The 24,036-nt window shown below is 61.0% G+C and overlaps 2 protein-coding genes and 1 long non-coding RNA gene across 6 annotated transcripts in view; 2 read left to right on the top strand and 1 right to left on the bottom strand.

Moving 5' to 3' along the window:
* The window catches only part of KCNT1 (potassium sodium-activated channel subfamily T member 1), a 95,146-nt gene extending 82,307 nt beyond the window's left edge, over positions 1-12,839 (bottom strand). For both annotated transcript variants that reach the window (XM_063696866.1, XM_031014420.3), the window contains exons 1-2: positions 12,719-12,839; positions 435-578 (exon numbers count right to left, since the gene is read on the bottom strand). In XM_063696866.1, coding sequence (XP_063552936.1) covers positions 435-578; positions 12,719-12,828 — 254 coding nt within the window. In that variant the 5' untranslated portion in view covers positions 12,829-12,839. The remainder of the gene's footprint in view (positions 1-434; positions 579-12,718) is intronic.
* On the top strand, positions 432-15,194 carry LOC134756918 (uncharacterized). 2 transcript variants are annotated; one of them, XR_010130395.1, is made up of 6 exons: positions 432-520; positions 3,174-6,334; positions 6,661-6,715; positions 8,727-11,326; positions 11,653-11,771; positions 12,150-15,194. It is a non-coding gene; the product is annotated as an uncharacterized lncRNA (long non-coding RNA). The 2 variants fall into 2 exon arrangements; XR_010130394.1 differs by having other exon boundaries at positions 11,477-11,771.
* A 112-nt stretch (positions 15,195-15,306) lies between these two features.
* On the top strand, positions 15,307-21,696 carry SOHLH1 (spermatogenesis and oogenesis specific basic helix-loop-helix 1). 2 transcript variants are annotated; one of them, XM_019033007.4, is made up of 9 exons: positions 15,307-15,694; positions 15,971-16,102; positions 16,620-16,767; positions 17,473-17,594; positions 18,296-18,489; positions 19,838-20,051; positions 20,646-20,716; positions 21,068-21,133; positions 21,289-21,696. In XM_019033007.4, exons 1-9 carry the CDS (start codon positions 15,630-15,632, stop codon positions 21,504-21,506), a joined length of 1,230 nt encoding a protein of 409 aa, XP_018888552.3. In that variant the 5' UTR covers positions 15,307-15,629; the 3' UTR covers positions 21,507-21,696. The 2 variants fall into 2 exon arrangements, with proteins under 2 accessions (XP_018888552.3, XP_004048903.3); XM_004048855.5 differs by lacking the exon at positions 21,068-21,133 and having other exon boundaries at positions 15,540-15,694.
* The last annotated feature ends 2,340 nt before the right edge of the window (positions 21,697-24,036 follow it).

Genomic DNA, 24,036 nt, shown 5'->3' with positions numbered 1-24,036 from the left:
TCATTGAATAATTAATCAAGGACCGCTGCCTGAGCCTGGAGGACGCCAGCCCTCAGCCAGGCTGCGGGCTCCGCCACCGGGGCGCTTCCGGCCCTGGCTTGCCCCCAAAACCAGAAAAACTGGGGTGCTGGGGGTTGGGAGCAGACACCGGAAGGCCAGGCCGCCCTCCGCCTCCGCGCCCCAAGTCGGGCTCTGGAAGACTCCGCAGCTCCGAGCATCCCGCGCCCTCCTCCGGAGACCCCCTCCCGAGAAGATGCTTCCCCCTGCCCCCACCCCCTCCGAAACTTCTGCGTCCCCAGAAGCCGGGAAAAGTTGAAGGGCGCCGGCGGCTGCGGGGGCGCGCGGGACCGGCCGTCAGCACCGCGGACAGCTCCGGGCGTGCGGCGGCGCCGGGACGGCGACCCCGGCCCCCCCACCCGCCGCCCCGTCCCTACCTGTCGTCGTTCTGGAAGGACGGGTCGCCCAGCAGCAGGTCCCGGAAGCGGTAGCGCGGCGGCAAGGGCAGCACCTCGGAGTCCAGGTCGCTCATCTTGAAGCCGGCGGTGTCCAGGAGCGCGCCGTCCCCCGCGCAGGGCCGCCTGCGGGCACACGCCAGCGCCCCTCAGCCCGCGCCGGGCGCCCTCGCGGACGCGCGCAGCCCCCGGCCCGCCAGGCCCGGCCCGCGCAGCGCAGCCCGCGGCCACCGCGACCCACCGGGCGGGCGGGCGGCCGGGCGAGGGCGGGCCTGGCGGCACATGCGGGCGGGGGCGCGCGGGACCGGCTGCGCCGGGCTGGGGCTAGGGCGGGGGCTGCGCAGGGGCAGGGGGCGGGGCTCCCTCCAAAGCGGCCCCGGGGCCTGGCAGGAGGTAAGGGGGACGGGAGCTGTCATGGCCAGCTCAGGGACAGGCGCGCACCACTCCTCCCTGATCCCCCAAGAGCCGGGATGGAGGCCCTCCCCCTGCTCTGAAGCCCCGCCAGACCCCTGCAACCCCTCCCAACTCCCCAGCTCCCCTCCCTGTCCCCAGGGTCTTTGCCGAGGCCGGCTGCTCAACCTTCCTTCAGGGTCCAGCCCCAGAGACCCCCGTCTCAGACCCTCAGGCTGTTGAGGGGTGAGGGTGGAGTGACCAGGAGGCCTAAGAAGACACCCTTGTTTGCAGCCTCCCCAGGCGGAGCAGCTCAGCTCAGGTCAGAACCCCGGGGGGGCTGCCAGGCCCTCTGGGCCCTGAGCTGCCCTGCCACTGTCACCAGGTGAGGGATCAAAGAGACACAGAGAGCTGGCAGCGCAGGTTAGGGGCATTGTGGCACACCAGGTAGAGTGGGAGGACCCCTGGTGGTCTGCAGTTCTTGGGGGCCCAAGCAGGTGTCTTCCAAGGGTCTTGCATCTTTCCTGTCCCCATGTCCCCCACTGAAGTAAGTGAGTTTTGGCTGCTCCAGGAGAAGCAGGAGCTGAGGGGCAGGGAGCTCCTTACCTGGCCCAGGCCGGCCCTTGTTCAAGGCTTCGAGGCCAGCAGGAGAGCAGAGGGGGGATGGAGGGGGCTGGCTTCCCCACGGGCAGGGGCAGGAGGCTCTGACCATACCCAGCTCCCTGTGCTGTGCCCGTAGGCCCTGCACAGAGGCCACTCATTTGGAACACCAGGTCCAGGGATGCTACAAAACTCTCCTCTCTCTCCTCGAGTCGGGAGGGGTGGGCACATTCCTTGAGCCCCCACCAAGTGCCTCTCCTGTGTCCCCTAACCCTCAGACAAGCAGCAGGCAAGGAGCTATGGGCACCCCAGGCTGAAGCTGCAGGCAGCAGGTGCGTGCCCCAAACCCTGCTCCTTGTTCTGAGGTCACAGCTTCAACCCCCAGGATCTGGCAGCGTTTAAAAAATAACATTTTCCTAATTGCATCAGCGTAGCTGCATGTTTTTCCTTAGTCACAAGCTGGCTGGGCCATGGGGAGGTGCAGGCAGGCAGGGGAACCACGTGGCCAGGGGTCGGGGCTCTATTTTCTTGATTTTGTGCCTGCCTTACTGAAAGCCCCTTTCAATGGCAAAACCCCAAGAGACTGCCGGCTCCTCAGGCGTGGCTGCCTCCTCCCGTCCCCGCCCCGTCTGCCTTTTGAGCAGCTCTGGTTCCTCCTCCTGGCCTCAAGGCCCAGTCTTGGCAGGGCCCATGGACAAGCTCAGGGGGTTGGACCTTGGCTTGCTTCAGGAGTCACCGGGGGAAGGAAGTGCACCAGGAGTCCAGAGACCTGGCCCCACCCCTGCTCCCCAGATGTGGCCTGGGGAGGGTGACAAGGACAAGCTGCCCTTCCTCCCTTGGGAAGCTGCTTTGGCACTTGAGTGAGCACACGGCCATAAGCAGGTGTCCCGCAGGCCTCCTGGCATCCTGCCTTGTTCCCCGCACAGAGCCAGAAACCTTGAAAATACTTCGCTGTTGTGTTGGCTGAGGGCCGGGGCTACAGGGTCTCTGGGAAAGGGGCCCATCGCAGGAGGACAGCAGCAAAGCAGCTGCTCCCTGTGTCCTTGGGGTCTGGTTGAGAATTTTCGCAAGCAGGAAGGCCTACATCGGCCAGCTTTTTTGGGCACAGGGGGAGAGGGGAGTGTTGGGGGGTCTGGTCCCTGTTGAAGCTGGTTCAGGTGGAACTGGAACATAACCCTGGCATAGCCAGACACGGGGACCCTGGGGCCCACCTGAAATTCTGCACCCCCTCTTCTCTTGCGCTGTCCTCCCTGTGTGACCCAAGGGGCCCTGGAGGAAATCTAGGACCCCCAAGGCCACATCCATGATCTTTTTATTTTCTGAGTGACTGCTGTGCCAAATAATTACCAATTTCCATAAGAATTCTGTGTTTGGTGGCTTAAGGAAGGTGTCCCTCTCCTCAGCCCTTACACTACTCTCTGGACAAGGTGTGGAGCTCAACCTGTGGGACTCACACACCCCTTGGAGCCAGGGCTGAGGTGACGGGACAGAGCACAGCCCCTAGACAAGGCCGGGGCAGCCCAGGGGCTCAGAGCACCCCCCTGCTCCTCTTGGGGACTCTCTGGGCTGTCAGCACACACCCTGCAGGCCCAGAGAGTGGCAAGAGTCCCGCTGGCATGAGTTCAGTCCTGGCCCATCAGTCCTGCTGGGCAGCCCCCGGCGAGTCACTTCACCTCCCTGAGCCTGTTTGCTCATGCGTGAAGGGAGATACTGACGCCTGTTCCCTTACAGGAAGAGTGTGAAGATGTAACCAGACAGCATGCCTGAGGCACGCGGAACAGGGCCTGCACGTGAGTGCTTCAGCTACAGCAGGTGTAGCATGGCCAGCAGTTTGGCTGAGCTCTCATGGACAAAGGCTATGACCCAGGATGGCCGGCGCCCAGCGTGCCCCCTCCGCTCAGCTGAGGCCCATCAGAGACCTCAGGCTTGGGACACTGACTTTTGGAATCCATCTGGAGAGGCCAAGAATGAGCGAGGCAGTCCACACCTGGGCACGGCAACAGGAAGTCCCCGTCAGCTGTTTGGTGCACACGTAGTCACGTGCAATGACCCTGACAACCCCGTCAGAGGGGAGCCCGGCAGCTGTGCTCAGTGCCGGCTGCCATGGACTGAGAGCCAGCTGCACGCCAGGCACCCTGGCAAGCCAGGTGGTGGCATGGAATCCTGATAACAGTTCTCAGAAGCCAGTCTCCATCCCTAGTTCCTGGCAAGGACAAGTGGCTCCCATAGCCCAAGGAGCGTCACTGAGGTCCCGGCAGAGGCACTGGGGTGGGGACCAGGTCCAGGTTCACCTCGGGCTGTGCTGCCTTTGGCCAGCTGGGGGGCTCTTCTGATAGCCGGGAGTGCCTGCTTCTCACTCCCCCTGCATCTGTTCCCGGTGGCCACGGAGCCAGGGCTGTCTGACACAGTGCTTAAAGACAAGCTTCTCCCGCCAAAGGCTCTGGGCATTCCCGTTCCAGTTGGGAATGTGAGGCTGCCCTTGCCATCATAAAGGAGGCCTCATCTGTGCACTGCTGTGAGAAAAAGGATAAAAGCAAGGAGTCATGAAGGGGGCTCTGTTTGGAGTTGGCATGATTGCTTACTGGAAAACCCAAGAGGAATCAACTGAGAACCTACTAGAGCAAATACGGAACCTAGTACGGTGGCCAACCCAGGAGCACCACGGAGAGCAGGAGCAGAGAGCCACCGGGAGAAAGCCCTGCTCACAGCAGGCGCGGGAGCTCTGAACCCAGGCTCCACCCTGCCCCAAACCCACAGGGGCGCACGGCGTTCCCGAGAGATGGACTGAAAGCTGTCGCTGGCGGAAGACGGAGGTCTTCTTCCTGAGGGTCTAACAGTCCCTTCTCCAAACACGGGTAAAGGGAATCGCCGCCAATCAAGAGCGCATCACTATTTTCTCAGAATTTGATGAACTGTCTCAAAAATTAATCCTGAAGACTATAGATGCAAGAACAGCCACAGCAGTTGTGAAAAGGAACAGAGAGGGCCCTCGTCTTCTGCTGCCAGCACCAATGTCCAGCCACAGCAGCTGACACTCTGCGGTCTGGCCCAAGAAAAGACAGAGAGTGGGGAGACACAGCAGAGTGCCTTGACCAGCTGAAGCCCACGTTGGAATCCAGGCTTGAGAAAGGAGGCGGGGGGCACTCCTCGGTCCTATGGTATTGGGACGAGTGCAGCTCCACCTGTCCTGACTCAAGTCACGGTTGCAAATATCAGGAGGGGCGACATCCTTCCCATTGTGTTGATGGAGAAATGGAGGCCGGAGAACTTCAGAAACGCACTTGACCTTGTTCCTTATTTGTCCTTGTTTATCACTTGTCCCCTTGCCTTGGGAGGGCCGGTGCTTGAACCCAGTACCTGGCTCCAGCCTATGCTATGCAACGTGTCTTCTGTTGGATAAAATAAGATTAGACCCCATGCTGCAGCCCCAAACCAAGGACAAGATGGGAAGAAAATACAGGGAAAAGTGTTCAGAGCCGAGAAGGCCTTTTATTTAATACACAAAACCCAAAAATCATCTATTCCAAGAGGAATAGATTTATAAAAGCTTCTACATCTGAACAAAACACTGCTGTTTATCAAAAGACATCACTGGCAAAAGGAAAGAATAAGCGACCAACAGGAAGAAGATATTTGCAACAGAATAATCATCAGAACACAGCCTGGTGCCTACAGGTCCCGTGGAAAGGAAAACAATCTAGCAGAAAACATGGCCGGGCGCGGCGGCTCACGCCTGTCACCCCAGCACTCTGGGAGGCTGAGGCGGGTGGATCACCTGAGGTCAGGAGTTTGAGACCAGCCTGGCCAACATGGTGAAACCCCATCTCTACTAAAAATACAAAAATTAGCTGGTTGTGGTGGCACACACCTATAATCCCAGCTACTCGGGAGGCTGAGGCAGGAGAATTGTTGGAACCCAGCAGGTGGAGGTTGCAGTGAGCTGAGATCGCACCACTGCACTCCAGCCTGGGTGACAGAGCGAGACTCCGTCTCAAAAAAGAAAACGACTCAAAGGATGGATGAGTGAGGTTCAAGAGGAACGGAAAACAATGCACAAGTAAAGACAAGCCACCTAGCTAATAATTAGAGAGATGCAGAGTTGGACGGTCTCCTGCGCCAGTGATCGGCTGTGGTTACAGAACGGGGGGTTCTGCAAGCCAGGGCTCTCGTGTAGTGTCCAGCCGACTGGGAGCAGTGGATTAATTATGATGGAATCCTGGGTCCTCTCCAACTTGGAACCTCTACCTGGGGACATTTTTGATCTGTGTCCGAGGAGGCCCAGGCATGGATTTTCATCACGGCCTCACGTATGAAGGTGAACACTGCAAACAGCCTGCACGTCCCTGAATTGAGGAGCGACTGACAGCTACAGCCAAGACTGCTCTGTGAAGGCACAGGTCTCTGTGAGCCTGCGTGAGCCCGCGTGGATGCATCACTACACAAACAGAATGACATATAATGAACCCCATTTAAAAACTAAACATGACCTCTTTCCACAGAACCCTAAAGAAGAGGTGGGTTTCTCTGGGCACCCAGCTTGTAGGTGATATAGAGACTGTCCCCACACACTGGCAGCCACAGTGCCGGGGGCAGGGTGGGGTTCTAGGGCAGCGTCTCACCCATTGTGCTTTGCAAAGTGAATACATCATGCACGACGTGTTATGGCAAACGGAACAGCTAAGGGCTAAAGATGTCCTTCCCTAAACTCCAGCATCATCAGGCCCTTATTTCTGCCCTGGGTGGGGCTCAGAAAGAAGCAAGGAGCCTGCCTCTCAGGATCAGCATACGAAGTCCTGGATAAAATGTCCTTTCCCGCAAAGACTTCTCTTAACATTGCTTGTGGTCCAGCATGGTGCCTCACGCCTGTAATTCCAGCACTCTGGGAGCCCGAGGTAGGCAGATCACTTGAGCCCAGGAGTTCCTGACCAGCCTGGGCAACATGGCAAAAACCTTCCTCTACAAAAAATAACAAAAGTTATCCAGGCATGGTGCCTGTAGTTCCAGCTACTCAGGAGGCTGAAGTGGGAGGATCATTTGAGCCCATGAGGTTGAGGCTGCGGTGAGCCATGACTGCGCCACTGCACTCCAGCCTGGGTGACAGAGCTAGATTCTGTCTGAAAAAACAACAACAAAAAAAGATTGTGACTGTCTTTGGCTAAGGGAATGAGGTTTCTCTCCTAAAATACATTCTTGTTCACACTCAGTTCAAAATTTCCAGGAGCTGGGCGAGCCATGTTTGACAGAGAAGTTAGGGAGGAGGAAGATGAGCACATGTAAGCACGTAAATACGCACATGCATGCTGATGTGTGTGTAAATGAGCATGTATGTGTATGCAGAGGCATGTGTACGAATATGTGCATGCATGCATGTACAATACGCATGTATGCATGCATGTACATGGGCATATGTATACATGTGCACATATGTGTGCATGCACATGGATCTGTGTGCATGTGCCTGTATGTGCGTGGGCATCCCTACCCTGCATCCAGGAGAGTCCCCCAGGCAGGCATAGCATCACTGTGGTGGGGGCGTCTGAGTGCTGGGCTTAGTGTCCAGCAAGTGCAAAGCTGCAGAACCTCTCTGCTGACCATGGCAGAAAACTCAACGCTTCCTTTGCACAATGATTAAAAAGTCAGAGCTGCTCGAGATGCCCAGGCAGCTGGGCAGGCAAGCGTCCTCAGTGATGTCTCTCTTTAGGGGAGGGGCTTCTTGCCCATGCGAGGGTGGCTGCTCAGCACCATCTCCTGAGATGCTTTAGGATCCAAAGTGAAAGCTCAGAACACATGGAGGAGCCGAAATCAAGCTATAGATTTATCCAGACAGACTTCAGAGCAGCTTTCTCCCAGCCCGGAGGGAAGAGGGGAAGGCCAGCAGCACAGTGGACACAGGGGCCCCAGGCGAGGCTGTGGGGGCCATCACCCCTGGACCCGTGCCCAAGGTTGTCGGGGGAGGAGAAGCCTGGGCTTGGGCCAGACGCCAGGCGAGCTCTTCTGCTGTCCCCACCCCCTGCAGCAGGCAGCAGCGTGCTGGTCACTCAGGGTCAGATGGCAAGTCCATCTCAGGGTCCTGGGTGCCCGGGACCCTTGCCTGGTCCTTCTCACAGGCCACACCCTGTTCTCCAGCTGCATCGGCCCACAGCCCCTGCCCCCGGCCATGCTGTGGCTGCTGGGAGATGCTTGGTGACTGCACACGTCAGCTGTCAGTACCCTCGAGCTGAGCTGGCTGCTGGGGGCAATGGTGATCATAGCAAGGAGCACAGCCTGGAGCCGGCAGGGGACCCTTGGGGACAGCCCTGCTAGGGTGGACAGCCTGAGGGTGGGGAGGCCGTGGTGGGGGCTGCACCTGGAGGAGAAGCCGCCCCTCTCCCACAGCTATGGGAGGCACCACCATGCCCCTGCTCATTCCCCCAGAGAACTGTGCCAGGTCCCTGGGCTGGCCATGCTGAGCACCTGAGGGCTGGCATGGCCTGCAGGGGTGCGCCGCGCCTTATCTGATTTTTAATTTTTTTTTTTTTTTGTAGAGACAGGGGTCTTGCTATGTTGCTTAAGTTGGTCTCGAACTCCTGGCCTCAAACAATCCTCCCGCCTTAGCCTCCAAAAGCGCTGAGATCACAGGCATGACCCACCGTGCCTGGCCTTGGGCCTCTCTGGGAACTGAGGCACAAGTGAGGCTTCCATTTCCTCAGCACCAATGAACTCTGGGAGGGCTGGGCCACTTTAGGGAGGCTGAGGCACAGGGCCCCTGCTCCATCTAGGGGCCCGTACCCTGAGCTGCCATCATGCTCAGAAAATGACCAACTCACTGGCGCTCCCAATACCTGCCCCAGCCCCCTCCCTCAATGTGGCTGGAGTCAGGAAAATCCACTGGAAAGCTGCTGTGTGTGGTGGTCTGAGCCCTGGCTGTCTGTCACAGCTTGGGTCTGCCCCAGGCAAAAGCACTATTGGTGCCTGTGAAGCATGAGGACCCACTTCTGGCCCCTGGAGGGAGTCACAGGCAGATGGAAGCCCTCTTTGCCCCTCTTGTGGAGTGCCCCAGAGTGGCTACAAAGGAGGAGGCCTGTGTGCCTTTCCTGGGCACCAAGGGGCCAGCTGTGTCTCAGCCTCCGAGGCCTGAGTGGTGCCTGGCAGGACACAGGTGCCCCAGGGCGACAGTGCCGAGGAGGAGACGGTGGCAGCTGGCACACGCCGCACCCCGGCACTGTTGTGAGGAGGAGCCATTCCCACCCCTGGGGGCCGCGGGCCATGCGGCAAACATTAACACTGTGGGAATCTTTTGACCAGGCAATTCCACTTTTAAGAATCCATCTCGGGAAGTCACCGGACAAATGCTTAGCTCTGACGTGTCAACACAGGCTGGTGCGTGACAAGGCAAAGACAAACTGGCCGGTGTGCGAGCTCCCGACGCCAACACAACTTTGTAAACACCGAGTATGTGCTGTCAGCGTGGGCTCAACACAACCTCGTAAGGTCCATGCTAGCACTCCCATTCTACAGATGAGGAAACTGAGGCCCAGAGAGGTGAAGTGACTCGCCAGAGCTGACACAGCTACTGCATCTCAGTGCTGGGATGGACCAACCTCACAGACACAGTTCCCAGAAGCTCCTCCAGGCCCTCTGCTCCTCCCGGGGCGCCCGCCTTGTGCCAGTCCAGACCCTGGTCCTGCAATGCCCTCCATCTCCTGATGCCCCCACCTCTGCTCCAGTGAGGCCACCCTCCTCTCCCACCTCCCCACCTTCCGCCCCCGATCTAGAGAGCAGCTGGAGGTCCCCTCTCAAGGAGGGCCTTCCCAGGGACCTACCCCAGGAAGCTCGCGGCCTCTGCCCTGCCACTGTCCCCTGCAAACCTGTTACACTTGCCAGCTGCTAGTACTGGTCTCACCTCCCTGGGCCAATCGCATCCTGGCCTCAGTTGCAGCCCCGCTGGCTCACTTCCAAGTTCCACAGGTGGAAGTGGGTCTGGGTGAACATGGGTGGCCTTATCCACACACACAGCTGGGAGAGGTCCCAAGACACCTTTGAAAGATGCCCATTTAACCGGGCCTTGGCACCCAGCTACCTAGCACGGGCACGCTGAGCCCAGCCTGCCTTTCCCCAGACTCATGACCGGTGACTTCAAGGTCACACAAGCTGGCTGGCGGGCCCCACACATCCTCCTCCAGCTCTCACACACGTGCCCACGGTGCGCCTGCCTGGCTCACGGAGCGCCCAGGTTCACAGGCACACACAGCACTTGTTTTTGGGTACACGATACCCGTTCAGCATCCCTCACCCATGCAGGGCTGGGACACACTTGGACAAACTTTCCTGTTGCAGAGAAACCTGGGATTGTTTGTGGGAGACACAGAAGTGCCACCCTTTCCAGGGCTGATGGCACCTGGGTCAAAGCCTGCAAGTTTGCATCCCGGGGAAGCAGGACAAAAAGCCTCAGGGGAGAGCCCGAGACGCCCCCCAACACCCTCCGCCAGGGCATGAGATGGCCCCACAGCAAGGCCCCGCTACTGCCACACCAGGCTCGTCCCAAGTAATATTCTGTGTTAATCAAGAGCTCCCCATACGGTGGGTGAACCAGACCAGCACACTTGGAGGCTGCCGGGTGCAAGGACACAGGCCACACCCAGGCCAGCCACTGGAACAGAAGCAGAGGCCCTCATGGGGACCCCATCTGCTCCCTTCTCACTCACCTCTGTCCTCCTGAGCTGCTACTGTGGCCACTCCTGGGCCACAGCAGACCCCTGAGTTCCCCGTGGCCCGAGCCGTCCCTCCTGCCGGCCAGTGCTGGGCGGTACCTTGGGCCCTCAAACCTTTCCCATGAGCCCTGAGCTACTTCCTGCTGCTGAAGGCACTGCTCCCTAATATGGGCCTGGAGGGCTGGCCAGGACCTTGGGCCAGGCATGTACCCTGGCAGGATGCCAGGGCCTGATCCCATCAGGGCCTAGAGGGTCCCAGGCCCTCCCTGGAGCACAGCTGCTGGGAAGTGGTATTTCCAGGAAAGGCCTGGCAGGGGCTCTGATGCGAAGTGCGCTGGGCAGGGGGTGGGCACTTGCCAGCTCTGGGGCCACCAGGGCCACTGGTCCCTCCCTGTCCTACAATAGCTGTCATCTCCAGGGCCTGTGGGGAGGCAGCTGAGGGCCTGGGACTCCATGGCATGGGGGTGGGAGCAGGAAGCCTGGAGGCCAGAGGCCCGTGAAGACCCCTGCAAACTGGAAGGCCAGGAGCTCCTCTCTGGAGCCCCACTTTCCGGCCTGGTGGCCTTGGGGCTGACTCAGGGACACCACTAGCATGGAGCTGGGGGTTTGAGCTGGGGCACTGGAGTGGGGTGGGGTGTCCAAGCACCTCCTGCCCCCTCTGAACCACAGCACCAAGGCTGGCATCCTCCAGCACCCAGGAAAGACAGAGGCCTGCTCAAGGCCTGGCACCAAGGCCTATGGACTCCAGGGCCTGGGTTCTGACCACGCTGTTGCCTGGCACCCTCCTCCCCATGTGAAAGCTGGTGCGGAAACCTGCCCCGCAGAGCTCCCCCCACCACCAGGCAGCATGAAGGTTCTTCTTTCTGCAGCTGAAGCCACCTGCCTGGGCCGCAAGCCTTGGCCTCACCTGGAGCTCAGCTCCCCGCTCCTGAGCCCAGCCAAGCCCAGGTCCTGCTCCCTCCCCGAGCCTGACGCCTGACATCCCTCCTGTGCTGGCAGCTGCTCTGCCTGCAGTGTGACAGGGAATCTCTGTTGCAACGGAGGCCAGCTCAGTCCAGCGGGGAGGAGGAGCTGTCCTGGGCCGGTGGGCAGGGCCAATTGGGAGAGACAGGTGTCTGGAAGGACCCGGAGGATGAGGCCTGGAGCTAAAGGCTGGACCCTGAGGACACAGTCCTGCCGGCTCGTCTGGAGCAGGTCAGGCCCAGCAGGGCAGGTGATAAACTCCAGCAGAATGGCCAGGGAGGGCAATGCTAGGCTGGGGAGGGAGATGGTAGGGGCCAGCCAGCCCACAAAGACGAGGGCAATCCAGGACCCCCTTGGGGTCATTTTCTCTGTGTCTGACAGGCATCCCCCGGATAGCCCTTCAGAGCACGTCCAGGCTGTGCCCACTTCCCAAGGACATCACCAAGTCACTGTCCACCCTCAGAGTACCTGCTCCTCACCCACACTGTACCCTGGACTCCCCCGGGTGCCAGGTGGGTGCTGTGCCTGCCTCCTGATTCTGGGAACCTCCTCTCCAGCCTGGTCCCTCACCAGAGGCAGCCCTTAAAGACCATCCGCCCTACCTCCTCATTTTACACTCGGGGAAACTGAGTCCCATAGAACAAACAGGCAGCCGCACCAGGCCTCCCGCTCTCAGGTATGCTCTTCCACCCCCTTCTCTGGCCTCAGGACAGCCTGAGACTGGGCAGGATCCAGAAGAAAGGGCTCTGTCCTGGTGGGGAGGGGTTCGCCCAAGGCAGTGACCGGCTCTGCCCAGGGTCCCCTGGAGTCTGGCTCTGGGGACAGGGTGAGGGGCAGACTTGCCTGTTTTCAAGAGCCGAGGGATGGGGGAGAGGATGGGGAACCCGGACCCTGGGGCAACCTCCGCTCAGGACTGTCCCACTCAGCTGGTGGTCCGTGCCTCTGCACTGGTCACTGGGTGGGTGGGAGACGCATGCCATCCCAGGACACTGCACAGGGAACAGCTAGCTCCAGGTCACCTGAATGCCCTTCTCAACTGGCCCTCTCCTCCCAGGGATAGGCCAGCGGGGAACGAGGAGTGACCAGAACCCAGGACTCCCGCCCTCATCTGACAGCCACTTAGCCCACTTCCCACTGGGGACTCTTCCTTGGAAGGTTGCTCTGGAAACCCCCTACTGTGTGGGGTAACCTCGCCGGGCACCCCACCCTGGCCGAGCACTGCCATGCCACACAAGAAGGATGGAACCTTCCTCCCCAAGCTGGGGTGGGGCAGGGGCTGGGGGAGATGGAAGGCCCTGCACCGCCCCCAGCCTCCCTGCCACTCCCCCCACCTGGGAGATGCTCAGGACCCCCATGTAGCCACGGCCGCTCCCCCCAGCTTCTTACCAGGTCGAGGACAGATGGGGACGGACGCTGCTGCCTGGGCACCTGCTGATTAGTGCGGCCCACCCTGAGGGGCGCCCCTGTTCCCCAAGGTGGTTGGGAGGGCACTCGCGGGTCCTGGGGAAGTTGGATGGCCCTGGGAATGGCGGGTCCTGGAGCGTGCGGGAGCCTGAGGGGGAACTCGGGGGTCTTAGGTTAGACCGGGGCCTCCCCGCGTGGGGAGGGCGCAGCAGACTGTACCTGGGGGCGCATTGGCCGTCGTCAAACTCGAAGGTCCGGTTGGTGTAGCCCCCGCCGCGCGCCTCCCGGTAGACGCCCCCTGGGGTACGCGCCCCGTCGGGGAGTGGCATGCGGCCTGGCAGCTCGGACCCGACCCGAGGGAGAAGCGAGTGGGAGCTGCCACCTTCTTCCCTCGCGTTGCCCTGAAAAACATTTTTTTTTTCCTCGCAGATTAGCGAGGAAAAAACGCCAGTTTCAGGGTCGGGTGCAGGCGGCTGTCCGCGCGCGCCCCCTGCCGGCCGCGCCGGGACCCGCGGCGGCTCTGGCCCAGGCTGGGACGGGGGTGGGGGGGTAGGGAGGGCGAGGGTCCAGGGATCCGCTCCCGCCGCGGCCCTCTGAGCCCTCAAAACTCCGAAAAACAGGACGGGGTTCGTCAATGGCTAGAAAAGCCCAAGCGCGCCGCCACCGGGCCCTACACCCCTGGGAGGGCTCCGTGGTGGGCGGGGGCTCAGGGGGCTCTGGGTCCTTTGCGGGCAGCAGGGCACATGCGCTGCTCGGACCGCCAGCGTCCAGCCGCTGCGCCCAGGGACCGTCAGCACCTCCCCCTTGTGCTGCTCTGCCGTGGTCAACACTGGTCATTCAACACAAGCCAGATTCAAGACGACTCCCCGCCCCCCCCGCCCCCACACCCCCCGCAGGCTGCGGCATCTGTGGGTGGGCGCCACATCCTGGGCTTGGCCCGGGGGAGGGGGATGCCTGCACCCCGCCCTGTGCTCTCACCCAGACGGGCACACACAGCACCTTTAGACGGGTGGGGAGGGGCCCCAACTTAAGATGCTGCAGGCCAAAGACTAGGAAGCAGAGGGTCCCCCTGCGGGCCCCCTTTCCCATGCACGTGCTCACACTGTTACACATGCGTCACCCTGGCTCAGCCTCACACAGAGCTCTGGAGAACTGCGATTTCTGTCCCCAGAGCTTTGTTGGTTTGCAGGGCGGACCAGGCCCCTCACTAAGCCAGGACTGTGTCCACGAGGGGCAGGGGGAGGGCCAGGTCCATTTGGAGGGCGCATGGCATATACTTTGTGGTCCCTGGCCTCCCCAGTGTCTCTCCAGAGGGTCCTTCCCTGTTTCTCCAGGAGGCAGCAGGCTGAACACAGATGCTTTTGGGGGGTGGGTGGGGAACACTCGGGGAAGTCTAGGATGCTAAGTCCCCAGCAGAGGTTCAGCCTGTGCCCCCGCCACACAGCTCGTGGGCATCTTGGGGGTTTTTCCTCAGGTCCCTAGAGAGGCCGGTGCTGCTGCCGGGGTCCCCCCACCCCTGGGCGGGTGCCGCCGGGGCAAGATGGTGGCCTTTCTGCCAACGCCCTCCTGCCTGGGGAACTCAGAAAAAACTGAGAGGCCGCACCATCTGCATCTGTGATTAATTAGCAGTAATTACACGTGTTGTCAACGGCAGGAGAGTCGCAGGTCTGATGACATTCCGAGGGCTTTAGGGAAACAAAAACTTGGCACCACTCTGCCACTGAGGAGCCCCAGATCGCCAGCCCGTCCATCCCTCCCTGGCCAGGGGCAGGGCCGGGAGAGGGGCCCAGGTCCCCGAGAGCTTTTGCCCTCCTCTCCAACCCGGTCCTCCTCCATGTCTGACCTGCAGCCAAGGCTGGGCGGAGCGGGGATGGAGACACCACCTTATATTACATAACCTCCCTCTGCTCCAAACACCTTTCACCCATCTTTGGCCCAAAGTCCAGGATGCCAGCCCAAGGCCCAGAGCCGCGCCTTCTCCACAGGAGACTGGGGCACCCCGGACAGACGCCCCCATGTGGTGGCACCTGCCCGGGCTCCTTCTTGCCTCCCCTCTCGGGAGGAGAGCCCCTGCCACCCACCCCACCTCCTCCAGCTACGGACCTCAGCACGAGCCAGGCCAGGGCTGTCCTCCCAACAGTCCAGCCTCACCCCCCACCCTCGTCCCCTCTGCTTCCCTGAGGGCCCCCCGCAACCTCCGTGAAAGAGGAAGGGTCTCCACCTCCCCCTTCCCTCCGTCATCCCCCCAAAAGTATGTACCGGGGGACTCAAGCCCAGCGCAGGGCGGCTCCTGGAGTTCAGCGGGGAGGTGAGCAAACACCTGGCGCCGGAGCTTTCTGAATTTGGATGGGCAGGACCCCCGCGACCCCGCAGAAACCTGCTGGGAGTGTGAGGGGTCGAGCTGGGGCCCCAGGGCATAAAGCGGGGACGGTGCTTGGGCAGGGCCAGGTGAAGGGATAGACGGTTCCGAGGGTGTCCGGCAGAGCTCAGCGGGAGGAAGAGCGCGGACGATGGTGGCCTGGGGTGGGGACAGGATGCCCCTGGTTCTGGGCGACCCAGAAGTGTGGATGGTGACCCTACCCTGAGGCGCAGCATCTGCAAGCGTACTAGATTTGGGGGAAAATGGAGGCGTAGGCGACTGGGGAGCAGGCGGGTACCCTTCCCCCTCCCTGTGTCCCTGGGTCCCCCAGGCCTGGACTAAACAACTCAGCCCAGCCCGCCCACTCCCACCAGGGGCTGGGCTCCTAAGGGCAGGGCCCGCATCTCCAAAGTGCCCAAGGGCACCGAGACCACCGCATAAGTGGGAACCGAGGTGACCCCCGGGAAGGTAAGGGTAGAGGCAGGGCCACCTGGGCTGGGGCCCCTTCCCCTGGCGTCCTGTGGGGGCACAGAGTGGGTGGACACCCCGAGTCCCTTTCCAGCACCTTCTTTGCAGGAACGCGGGTCACGTGGGCCCTGGGCTGGCTGCGTGGGGAGGGCTAGAGCGCATGCGCTATGGGGGCGGATTGCAAGTGGGGGTGGGGGTAGGCTAGGTGGAAAGCACGTGGCAGGTGGGCAGAGTACACGTGAGGGGGCGGGGCTGCCTGCGGAAGGGGCCGTGCGCGTGGGGTCGCTCCGCAGCTGCGAGTTCATGGCGTCCCGGTGCTCTGAGCCCGACCCGGAGGTCTCCAGAGTCCCCACCGTCAGGGGATGCAAGTGAGGAATTGGGCTGGGGGCCAAGGGGTTGGGGGCCCAAGGCCTGTACCCAGGGGTTCTTCCGCAAGTTGCCGGGCTCCACCCATCCTGGCCCTCCTGGGGCAGAGCCCTGGACCCTGGGAGAGGGGAAGGGGTGCAGAGAGGGCCGGGCCGTGTCCCTACGTGACCCAGTCTTGACTTCCACCCACACCCCAAAGACGCCCATTCTGGCATCTGGGACTCCTGGTGGCCTTTTCTGGGGTTCTCAGGGCCCGGTGCTCTTGGCTTTCTCGGCAGCGGCTCCCCGTCTGGTGCCCTCTCCTGCTGCGAGGACTCGGCCCAGGGCTCGGGCCCGCCCAAGGCCCCTACGGTGGCCGAGGGTCCCAGCTCCTGCCTTCGGCGGAACGTGATCAGCGAGAGGGAGCGCAGGTGAGTGGTGGTGCCTCCCAGGGGTGAGGGCGCTGTAAAGGGGTGGAGCGGGTGAGATTAGGTTCGGGGCTGCCACCAGGTGTCAGGCAGCTGGGAGGGGCTCGTGGCCTGTGCCCAGGAGAAGGACAGACTGCACATCTCCAAGTAAACCAGAAAAGCCGTGTTGGGGAACATCCTGCAGCCCCTCTTTATCCTGAAGCCTTGGCCTCTTGAGGCTATGCACCTGTGACCCTCTGTGCTTCTGACTGCCTCTGACCCTCGCTGTCTTTTCCACACCGCAAAGTAGCCATGGTTTGGGCCTGGGCTGGACAGCCTGTCGCCAAGGTCCAAGGGTCAGGCCCAGGCTGTGCTCTGATGTGGATCTCGGGGCTTCAGACCACGGGGCAGCTCTGAGTCATCTTGTAGCCCCCTCTGCCTGACAAGCGCCCAGGGTCTATCTGGCAGGTTCTAGCAGTTGCTGTCCCTTCTTGGGGAGGGCGGGAGGGCCCAGAGGTATTTGTTTCTTGACCGGAACCAGGAAGCGGATGTCGTTGAGCTGTGAGCGTCTGCGGGCCCTGCTGCCCCAGTTCGATGGCCGGCGGGAGGACATGGCCTCGGTCCTGGAGATGTCTGTGCAGTTCCTGCGACTTGCCAGCGCCCTGGGGCCCAGTCAGGAGCAGCACGCTGTGAGTTGTAAGGGTAGACGCCGTCAGTCCTCCGGCGTCACGGTGATGGGACATCTCACCACCTTGCAGGCAGCGTGTCCCCTGTCATCCCCGTCTCCTTCAGCCCTCTGGGTCTCCACGGCTAGAGCAGGCCACGTTTTCGGCAGGGCACTTCCTGATTTGTTCAAGCCTTACCTGTTGTTATTCTGTTCCTGGAAAGGAGCAAGCCTTCCTCTCCAGCCCTCCTGTGCCCCTGAGTCCTGTTCATTGATGGGTTGCCGAGATGCTCCGTGCCAATTTGGGGGAGAGTTGGGGTCTCCTGATCCTCCCTGGCTGAGCACCCCCTAGATCATTTCTCTGCATGTCTCCAAGAGAGAGGCTCCTGTCCCCTCTCCAAGGCTCTGGGGGCTCTGGCTGACCCCGTGAGTGCTGGGGCTGAGGACCTACCTGCGTGGGGAATGAAACTGTGTTGTTATCTGTGAGGTCAGGGGTCCCAGCATTTGCAGTGAGGCCCTTGGGTATGCACGGCCTGAATCAGGAATGGTGGGGTCTTTCCGGGGTGGAACCTCAGCCTCGTTGTCAACCTGTACTCTCGCCCCCAAGTCCCAAGCGGGGACCGAGCTCACAGTGACCCTCCAGGCCCTGGGGTAGCAGTCTTGTCACCGTGTCTTGGGTTTCTCAGCTGACTGTCTCTGTCCTTGTTTTACATGTTTACTTGAATTTCAGATTCTTGCTTCCTCCAAGGAAATGTGGCACTCGTTGCAGGAGGATGTTTTACAGTTGACGTTGTCAAGTCAGATTCAAGCAGGTGTGCCAGACCTTGGGACGGGAGTGTCCAGCGGGACTCGGTTAGTGTCTCCTGGGGCCTGCTCTCCAGGGCTGGGTGACCCTGGGAGCAGCAGACCCAAAGCCCCCTGGCATGTCCTCGGGAGGGTGCGGCCTGGAGGCCCGGCTTGGCCTCCGCAGGTGGTGACCTGCCCAGGGCCCTGCCAACTCAGGTGGCCAGGTGTGAGGTGACCAACATGGGCGAGCTCCAGCAAGGGGGGAGCGCGGTCAGCAGAATTGAGGGCCTGGGCTGGCGTGGAGGTGGGAGGTAACCGGGAGGGATCTCTTCTGCTCCTGCGTGTGGGGAATTTACAGGTGGTCAGTGAGGTGTCATACTCCTCCCCATGGACAGCTTCAGGAATGGAGTTTTCTGAAGTCAAGATAATTTGGTTCTTTTCAGAATGGCAGCTCCCCAGGTTGAAGGACTGTCTGCACCTTGTGTTTAAGTGTACCCATTTTACCCCAAAGCGGGCTGGGGCATGGGGCTGGGGGCTAATTAGCTGTGGAAGAATCTAGAACCGCGGGAGTTGGGCAGAGGGAAACTGGGCAGACAGCTGTGGAGCTTGGCTGGCCCAGGGCCCCTGGGCAGAGGCTGGCTTGATGCTGGGTGGTGCCTGGGGTGTCCTGGGGACGGGTCCAGCCCTCTGCTCTTGGGGTGGGTGGGGGCAGCCTTCCAGGGGGCTGGGGGATAGACCCAGGATCCTTGTCATGTTGCTCCTTCTAGAACCCCAGATGTGAAGGCGTTTCTGGAAAGTCCTTGGTCCCTGGATCCGTCTTCGTCCACCCCAGAGCCCCTGCCGCACATCCTTGCGTCCTCCGGGCAGTGGGACCCCGCGAGCTGCACGTCCCTGGGCACGGACCAGTGTGAGGCACTGTTGGGGCTGTGCCAGGTGCGGGGCGGGCTGCCCCCTTTCTCAGGTGAGTCCTGGGTGTGCATGTGGGGTGCCTTTGGCCTGGGGAGCAGCGCCAGGCTGTGCTTTAGCCCTAAGAACAGTGGGGGCTGTTTGCAAACGGGGGTTCGAAGTTTTCCCAGGCCCTTGTGTTGGTGAGAAACGCACGTGTTGGGGGATGAGCTTGATTCAAGGCCCCCGGGCTGTGCCTGCTTTTGTGAAAAGGAGGACGTGTGCTCTCGGGAGGGAGGAAGTGTGGCTCGAGGACGGGAGAGTCCTGGGCAAAGGCAACCATGGGGGCTGTTCCTTCTATCCTGTCTCCTCCTGGGACTTCCATGTGCTCCAGGGAAGGGAGGGCCTGATCTCCTCCTCCCTGGGTCCCTGGGTCTGCTGGGAAGCAGGGGGACGTAGAGGGACTTGCCCCATCCTGGTCACTCCCTGGGTCTGCAGGAAGTATGGGGACGTAGAGGGACTTGGCCCCATCCTGGTCACTCCCTGGGTCTGCGGGAAGCGTGGGGACGTAGAGGGACTTGGTTCTGTCCTGGGTCTGTGGGAAGTGGGGATGTAGAGGGACTCGGCCCCATCCTGGTTGCTCCATCCAGCTTTGTGGCCCTGCCTCTCTCACCCGCCTGTGGCTGGTGTGTCTTGCATGTGGCCGGAGATCTGTTTTCCCCGGGGCGCCCCAACTGCCCTTCCGCCTATGCTGCCTGGCCATGGCAGGAACTGTAATTAGGGTGAGCCGGGGGCCCGAGGCCTCCCAGCTGTTCCCTCTGCCACCCGGGGCTTTTGTCCCTAATGCCACCCACAGCTGAGCTCTGGTCCCTCTGTGGGTGGCCCTGCAGGGCGCCTCTGATGACCGAACTCCCCTCGGCCCCTGCTGTGGTAGCGTCTGGAAGTTGCCAGGTGCCACGAGAGGCAGGGCTGTGCCTTTTGGCTCCCAGCTGTGGCTGGGAGCAGTCATGCGGTTGGCAGGGCTGGTGTCAGAGTTGGGGTCATCAGGGCACTCCGGAAACCCAGGAGTCAGCCAGGCACGTGGGGAGCGAGCAGGTCTGAGGGCAGAGCTCGAGATCCGGGAGGCGGTGCTGAGAGGGTCCCCAGATCCAAGCCCCTTGCGGCTGGCCAAGCCAGCACCCCCTCTAGGAAGCCCTTGGCCCTCAGGTGTTGGGCACCCCACCTCTGGGTGTTCATCTTTTTCTTGTTTACCTGTGTGCCACCCGCTTCTGAGCTTCCTCCCACGTGTCCCTGCTGCAGGGTGCAGGCAGCAGGGCAGGTGCTCGGTCAGCGTGAGTGGACCGAGCCCGTGAGTCACGAGGTCCTCGGGGGCAGCCTGTGGGGCTGGGCAGGGAAGGCTGACCTGCATCTGACTTCTCTCCCAGAACCTTCCAGCCTGGTGCCGTGGCCCCCAGGCCGGAGTCTTCCTAAGGCTGTGAGGTCACCCCTGTCCTGGCCTCCGTTCTCGCAGCAGCAGACCTTGCCCGTGATGAGCGGGGAGGCCCTTGGCTGGCTGGGCCAGGCTGGGCCCCTGGCCTTGGGGGCTGCACCTCTGGGGGAGCCAGCCGAGGAGGACCCCATGCTTGCGCAGGAGGCCGGGTGAGTGCCCAGGTGGTGTGCACGCCTGTGTGTGTGTGAGCGAGCATGTGTGTGTGAGCCTGTCCCACCTCCTCCCAGTCCTGCTTGGGCCCACTTTCTCGGCATCTGGAAGCTTCCGTCCCTGCTTCTGTGCCCGTGGGAGGGAGGCCAAGGCCACAGCCCAGGACAGGACCAGCCAGCCTTGCCGTGTGGCTTTCTAATGTGTGTTTCTGGAAACACTTTTGTCTTCCTAATTGTCATTTGTTTTGGCTGATAGTAAAATGAGTTTGTGTTTCGTGAGCACATACCAGCTGGGGTGTGGGAGGGGGAGGGGAGGGGGAGGGAGGGGACGAGAAGAGCGAGACTGGCTGGAGAGAAACCGGCAGAGATGCTCTGCAGGACGGACGGATCGGGACCCGCGAGAGCCGCTGGCCCGTGTCCTCAGCGGCTGTGGCCTCTGCATTTCTCCCCGCTGGGCAGGGTGGAGCCTGTCAGGAGTGGTGCCTAGATCTTTGCCTTCGAAGCTGCCTTTGCAGGACTTGGGCCCAAATGTTTCCTTGAGCTCCAAGGCCTGGGTCCACTTGTGGCCACTGAGGAAGAGCTTGTCACCTCCAGGTCTGCGTTGGGGTCTGATGTGGACGATGGGACGTCCTTCCTGCTGACTGCTGGTCCCAGCTCGTGGCCGGGTGAGTGGGGCCGTGGGTTCAGGGCTGGTCCCCCCGCATAAGCACCTGACATGAGCTGGGGAATTGGGACTCAGGCCTAGCATGTGTCAGGGGGCCCCAGGGTCTGTGTCTGAGCCCCCATTTTCTCCACCGTTGGTGCTTAGCTGTTGGGCCGTGTCTGGTATTGAGCGTTATAGGTGATATGTGAGTGTGTGAGTGAACGTGATGTGGACGAGCCTGCATGAGAGCTGGCGGTGCTTGGAGCCCTGTGTTCTTCCCCTTGACCCTGTGTCAGCGAGGCCCCTGGTCCAGCCCGTGCTGGCTGGCAAAGGTGTATGGCCCTGTGACGTGGTGTGTGTCCATTCCATTTAGGATTTAGTGTATGGGAGCCCGTTCCTGGTTCTGGTCCAACAGGTGTCCTGGGTCTGGGGCCACCAGGTATGAGCTCACCCACCTCATCACAGCCTCTGTGCAGCGGGGACAGGGCAGGGCAGACGGACTGAGGTGGGAGCTCTGTTCCTCCGACCCCACCTGTCTGCCTTGAGCTCCCAGAGCACCTGCCTGCCCTGCCGATGTGTCCTGTTTGCTTCCAGGGTCTCTGGAGGGTCGAGGAGGCAGTGGCCCTGCATGGGCCCCAGCTGAGAGCAGTCCACTGGATAATGGAGAGCCAGGCTTCCTAGGGGACCCTGAGCCTGGCTCCCAGGAGCTCCAGGACAGCCCTCTGGAGCCGTGGGGCCTGGATGTGGACTGTGCAGGCCTGGCCCTGAAGGACGAGGTGGAGAGCATCTTCCCTGACTTCTTTGCCTGCTAGCAGCCAGGCTGTGGAGAGGAGGCGGGCGGGGCCGGTGGATCTGGAGCCGTGTGTGTCCCTGTCGCGTGCTTGGGCATTTTATTTTGGGTTTGGGTTGCAGCTGCACCCTAATTTGAGCGAGGCTTACAGGCTGTGAGAAGAGGATAGTGAATATTAAAGAGGGAAAGCAGTTTTCCTGGAGGAAGCAAAACCCGTGTGGCTTCTGTGTAATTAGCCTGATTCATCAGGCAGATCGCGCCACCTCCGTTCAGCGTTCAGGCAGCTGCTGGGGATTTTGTTCTCCAAAGTTCTCAGCACTGCGAAATCCCGGAATAACCCAGTCCTGGTGCCCTGGGGTAGGGGCGCTCTGGGACCTGCTCCCTGGAGGCGATGTGGCCTCACGGTCTTGGTGCCTGGAGGCTGCTCTGTGAGCTGCTTTTCCTGCTCGTTGCCACTCAGAGCTTCAGGGAGGAGAGTCCTTTAGGAAAAGCCTGCTGTCCTCTCCCGGCCCAGGGGGCTCCAAGGGAAGGGCTGGCTTCCATCTCCACTGCTGGCCATCTCTGCACTCACTGTGCATGGGGAATAGGGGACCCTGGGCAGAGGTCACCTGGCCTCAGTGTCTGGTCCTATTCCCAGCCCTACACCCTGAGATCTGGAGGGGGGCTGGGTTACTTTGGGGTGGGGGGGGCAGGTTACTTAGAGGAAGGGTCGAGCTCTTTGGATGGTGCTTAGGTGCCCGCCTGTTCTTCAGCCACAGCACAGGTGGTGCTGGTCTCCGACCCCGGATGCTCAGGGACTCACCCTGCTATCCCCATCTGGATAGCACCCCCACCAGGGCGGTGTTCCAGGGGCCAGCGCAGTCTCTGTCGCCCAGGTAGAGGAAACAGGTCTGAGCGTGGGCTGAGAGCCCCACCAGGCTGCAGCCCTGTGCCTGCATGCAGCTGCCCCCGCAGCCAGCCAGAATGTTCCATTCATTCCTCTGAGTCATTCAGGCAAAGGCTTAGGAGGGCCTGCCGTGGGCAGGAGGTTAGGAGGCTCCAGGGAGCAAGCGCCGAGCAGACACCAGGCTGTGGGTGGCGGGCAGACCCCAGAGGAGACGGGGGTAGGGGGCTTTGGTGAGGGGCCCAAGGCCATCAGGACTGGCTCTGAGCACCCATCGTGGTCCCTTGGAAGGAGGTTCAGGTCCAGCTGGATGCCTGAGACATGGCTGCTGGCTGCAGAACAGCATCCTGGGGATGCCAATGCCACCAGGCACTGATGGCCCGTGTTGCTGAGACCCTGCGGCAGAGGCGGAGGAGCCTTCAGACCTCTGGTGGACAGTGGTGGTCGGGGCCCAGCCGGGAGCACGAGGCTGCTCTTCCGTGTCCTGTTCATTAGGGGTCGACTCAGGCAGCCAGATTTCAAGAGCGTCTCCTAGAAGAGCACTGTGTTCACTACTGCACTGCCGTAAAGGGATACTTAAGACTGGGTGATTGAGGAAGAAAAGAGATTTAGTCGGCTCACGGTTCTGCAGGCTGTACAGGAAGTGTAGTGACTTCTGCTCCTGGGAGGCCTCAGGAAACTTCCAATCATGGCAGAAGGCAAAGCGGGAGCAAGCACATTATGTAGAGTGGAAGCAAGAGAGAGGAGGGAGGTCCCAAACTCTTCAACAACCAGATCTCACGTGAACTGACAGCGAGGACTCACTCATCACCAAGGGGCTGGCACTAAGCTATTCGTGAGGGACCTGCCCCCATGATCCAGTCATCTCCCACCAGGCCCCACCTCCAACACTGGGGATCACATTTCGACATGAGATTTGGAGGAGACGTCCAGACTGTAGTACCGTGTGTGCATGTGTGTGCACACGTGTTCGTGGGTATGCACAGCTTCGTGCTAGTACTCGAGTGTTTGCGCACCCATATGTTGGTGTGCATTTGTGTGTGTCCCATGTGTTGGTGTGTGTCCACGTTTGCACTGGGGTGTGTGTGTGTGCACTGTTGCCATGTGTGCGTTTGTGTGCTGTGTTGTGTGTGCGTTTCTGTTCCCATGTGTGTTGGTACGCATGCTTTTGCACTGTGGAAACTGCAGTTGTGTGTGTGCGTGGGTGCTTGTGCCAGGTGGTGTGTGCATGTCTGTGTGCAGTGTGCACATATGTGTACAGTATTGGTGTCTGCATGTGTGTGTACTGTGGTGTGCATGTGTGTTATGTCTGCACTGTGGTGTGCATGCGTGTGTGCACTGTGTTGGTGTGTGCATGCGTGTTTGTGCACTGTCGGCCCGTGTGCATTGTGTGTGTGCACTGTGTTGGTGTGTATGCATGTATTTGTGCTCTCGTGTGTACGTGTGTGCACTGGTGTGTGCATGTGGTGCATACGTGTGCACTGTTGGCAGTGTGTGTGTGCACTGTGCTGGTGCATGTGCATGTATGTGCACTGCGTTGGTGTGTATGTGTTTGTGCTCCCGTGTGTGTTGGTGTGTGTACATGGTTGTGACTATTGGTGTGCATGCCTATATTTGCACTGGGTGTATGTATCAGCCCTGCTCCGGCTGACCAAGGAGACCCTACCAC

The sequence above is a fragment of the Gorilla gorilla genome, chromosome 13 (genome assembly GCF_029281585.2).
Source record: "Gorilla gorilla gorilla isolate KB3781 chromosome 13, NHGRI_mGorGor1-v2.1_pri, whole genome shotgun sequence".
In the NCBI taxonomy this organism is placed as follows: domain Eukaryota; kingdom Metazoa; phylum Chordata; class Mammalia; order Primates; family Hominidae; genus Gorilla; species Gorilla gorilla.
The sequence above is the reverse complement of the archived record's forward strand: the minus strand, read 5'-3'. Positions and strand labels throughout refer to the sequence as shown.

Coding starts and splice junctions, on each gene's coding strand:
- SOHLH1 (XM_019033007.4), top strand. CDS start 15,630: ATGGCGTCCCGGTGCTCTGAGCCCGACCCGGAGGTCTCCAGAGTCCCC. Junction 18,490..19,837: donor CGGGCTGCCCCCTTTCTCAG/GTGAGTCCTGGG, acceptor CTTCTCTCCCAG/AACCTTCCAGCCTGGTGCCG. Junction 20,717..21,067: donor TGGTCCCAGCTCGTGGCCGG/GTGAGTGGGGCC, acceptor CATTCCATTTAG/GATTTAGTGTATGGGAGCCC.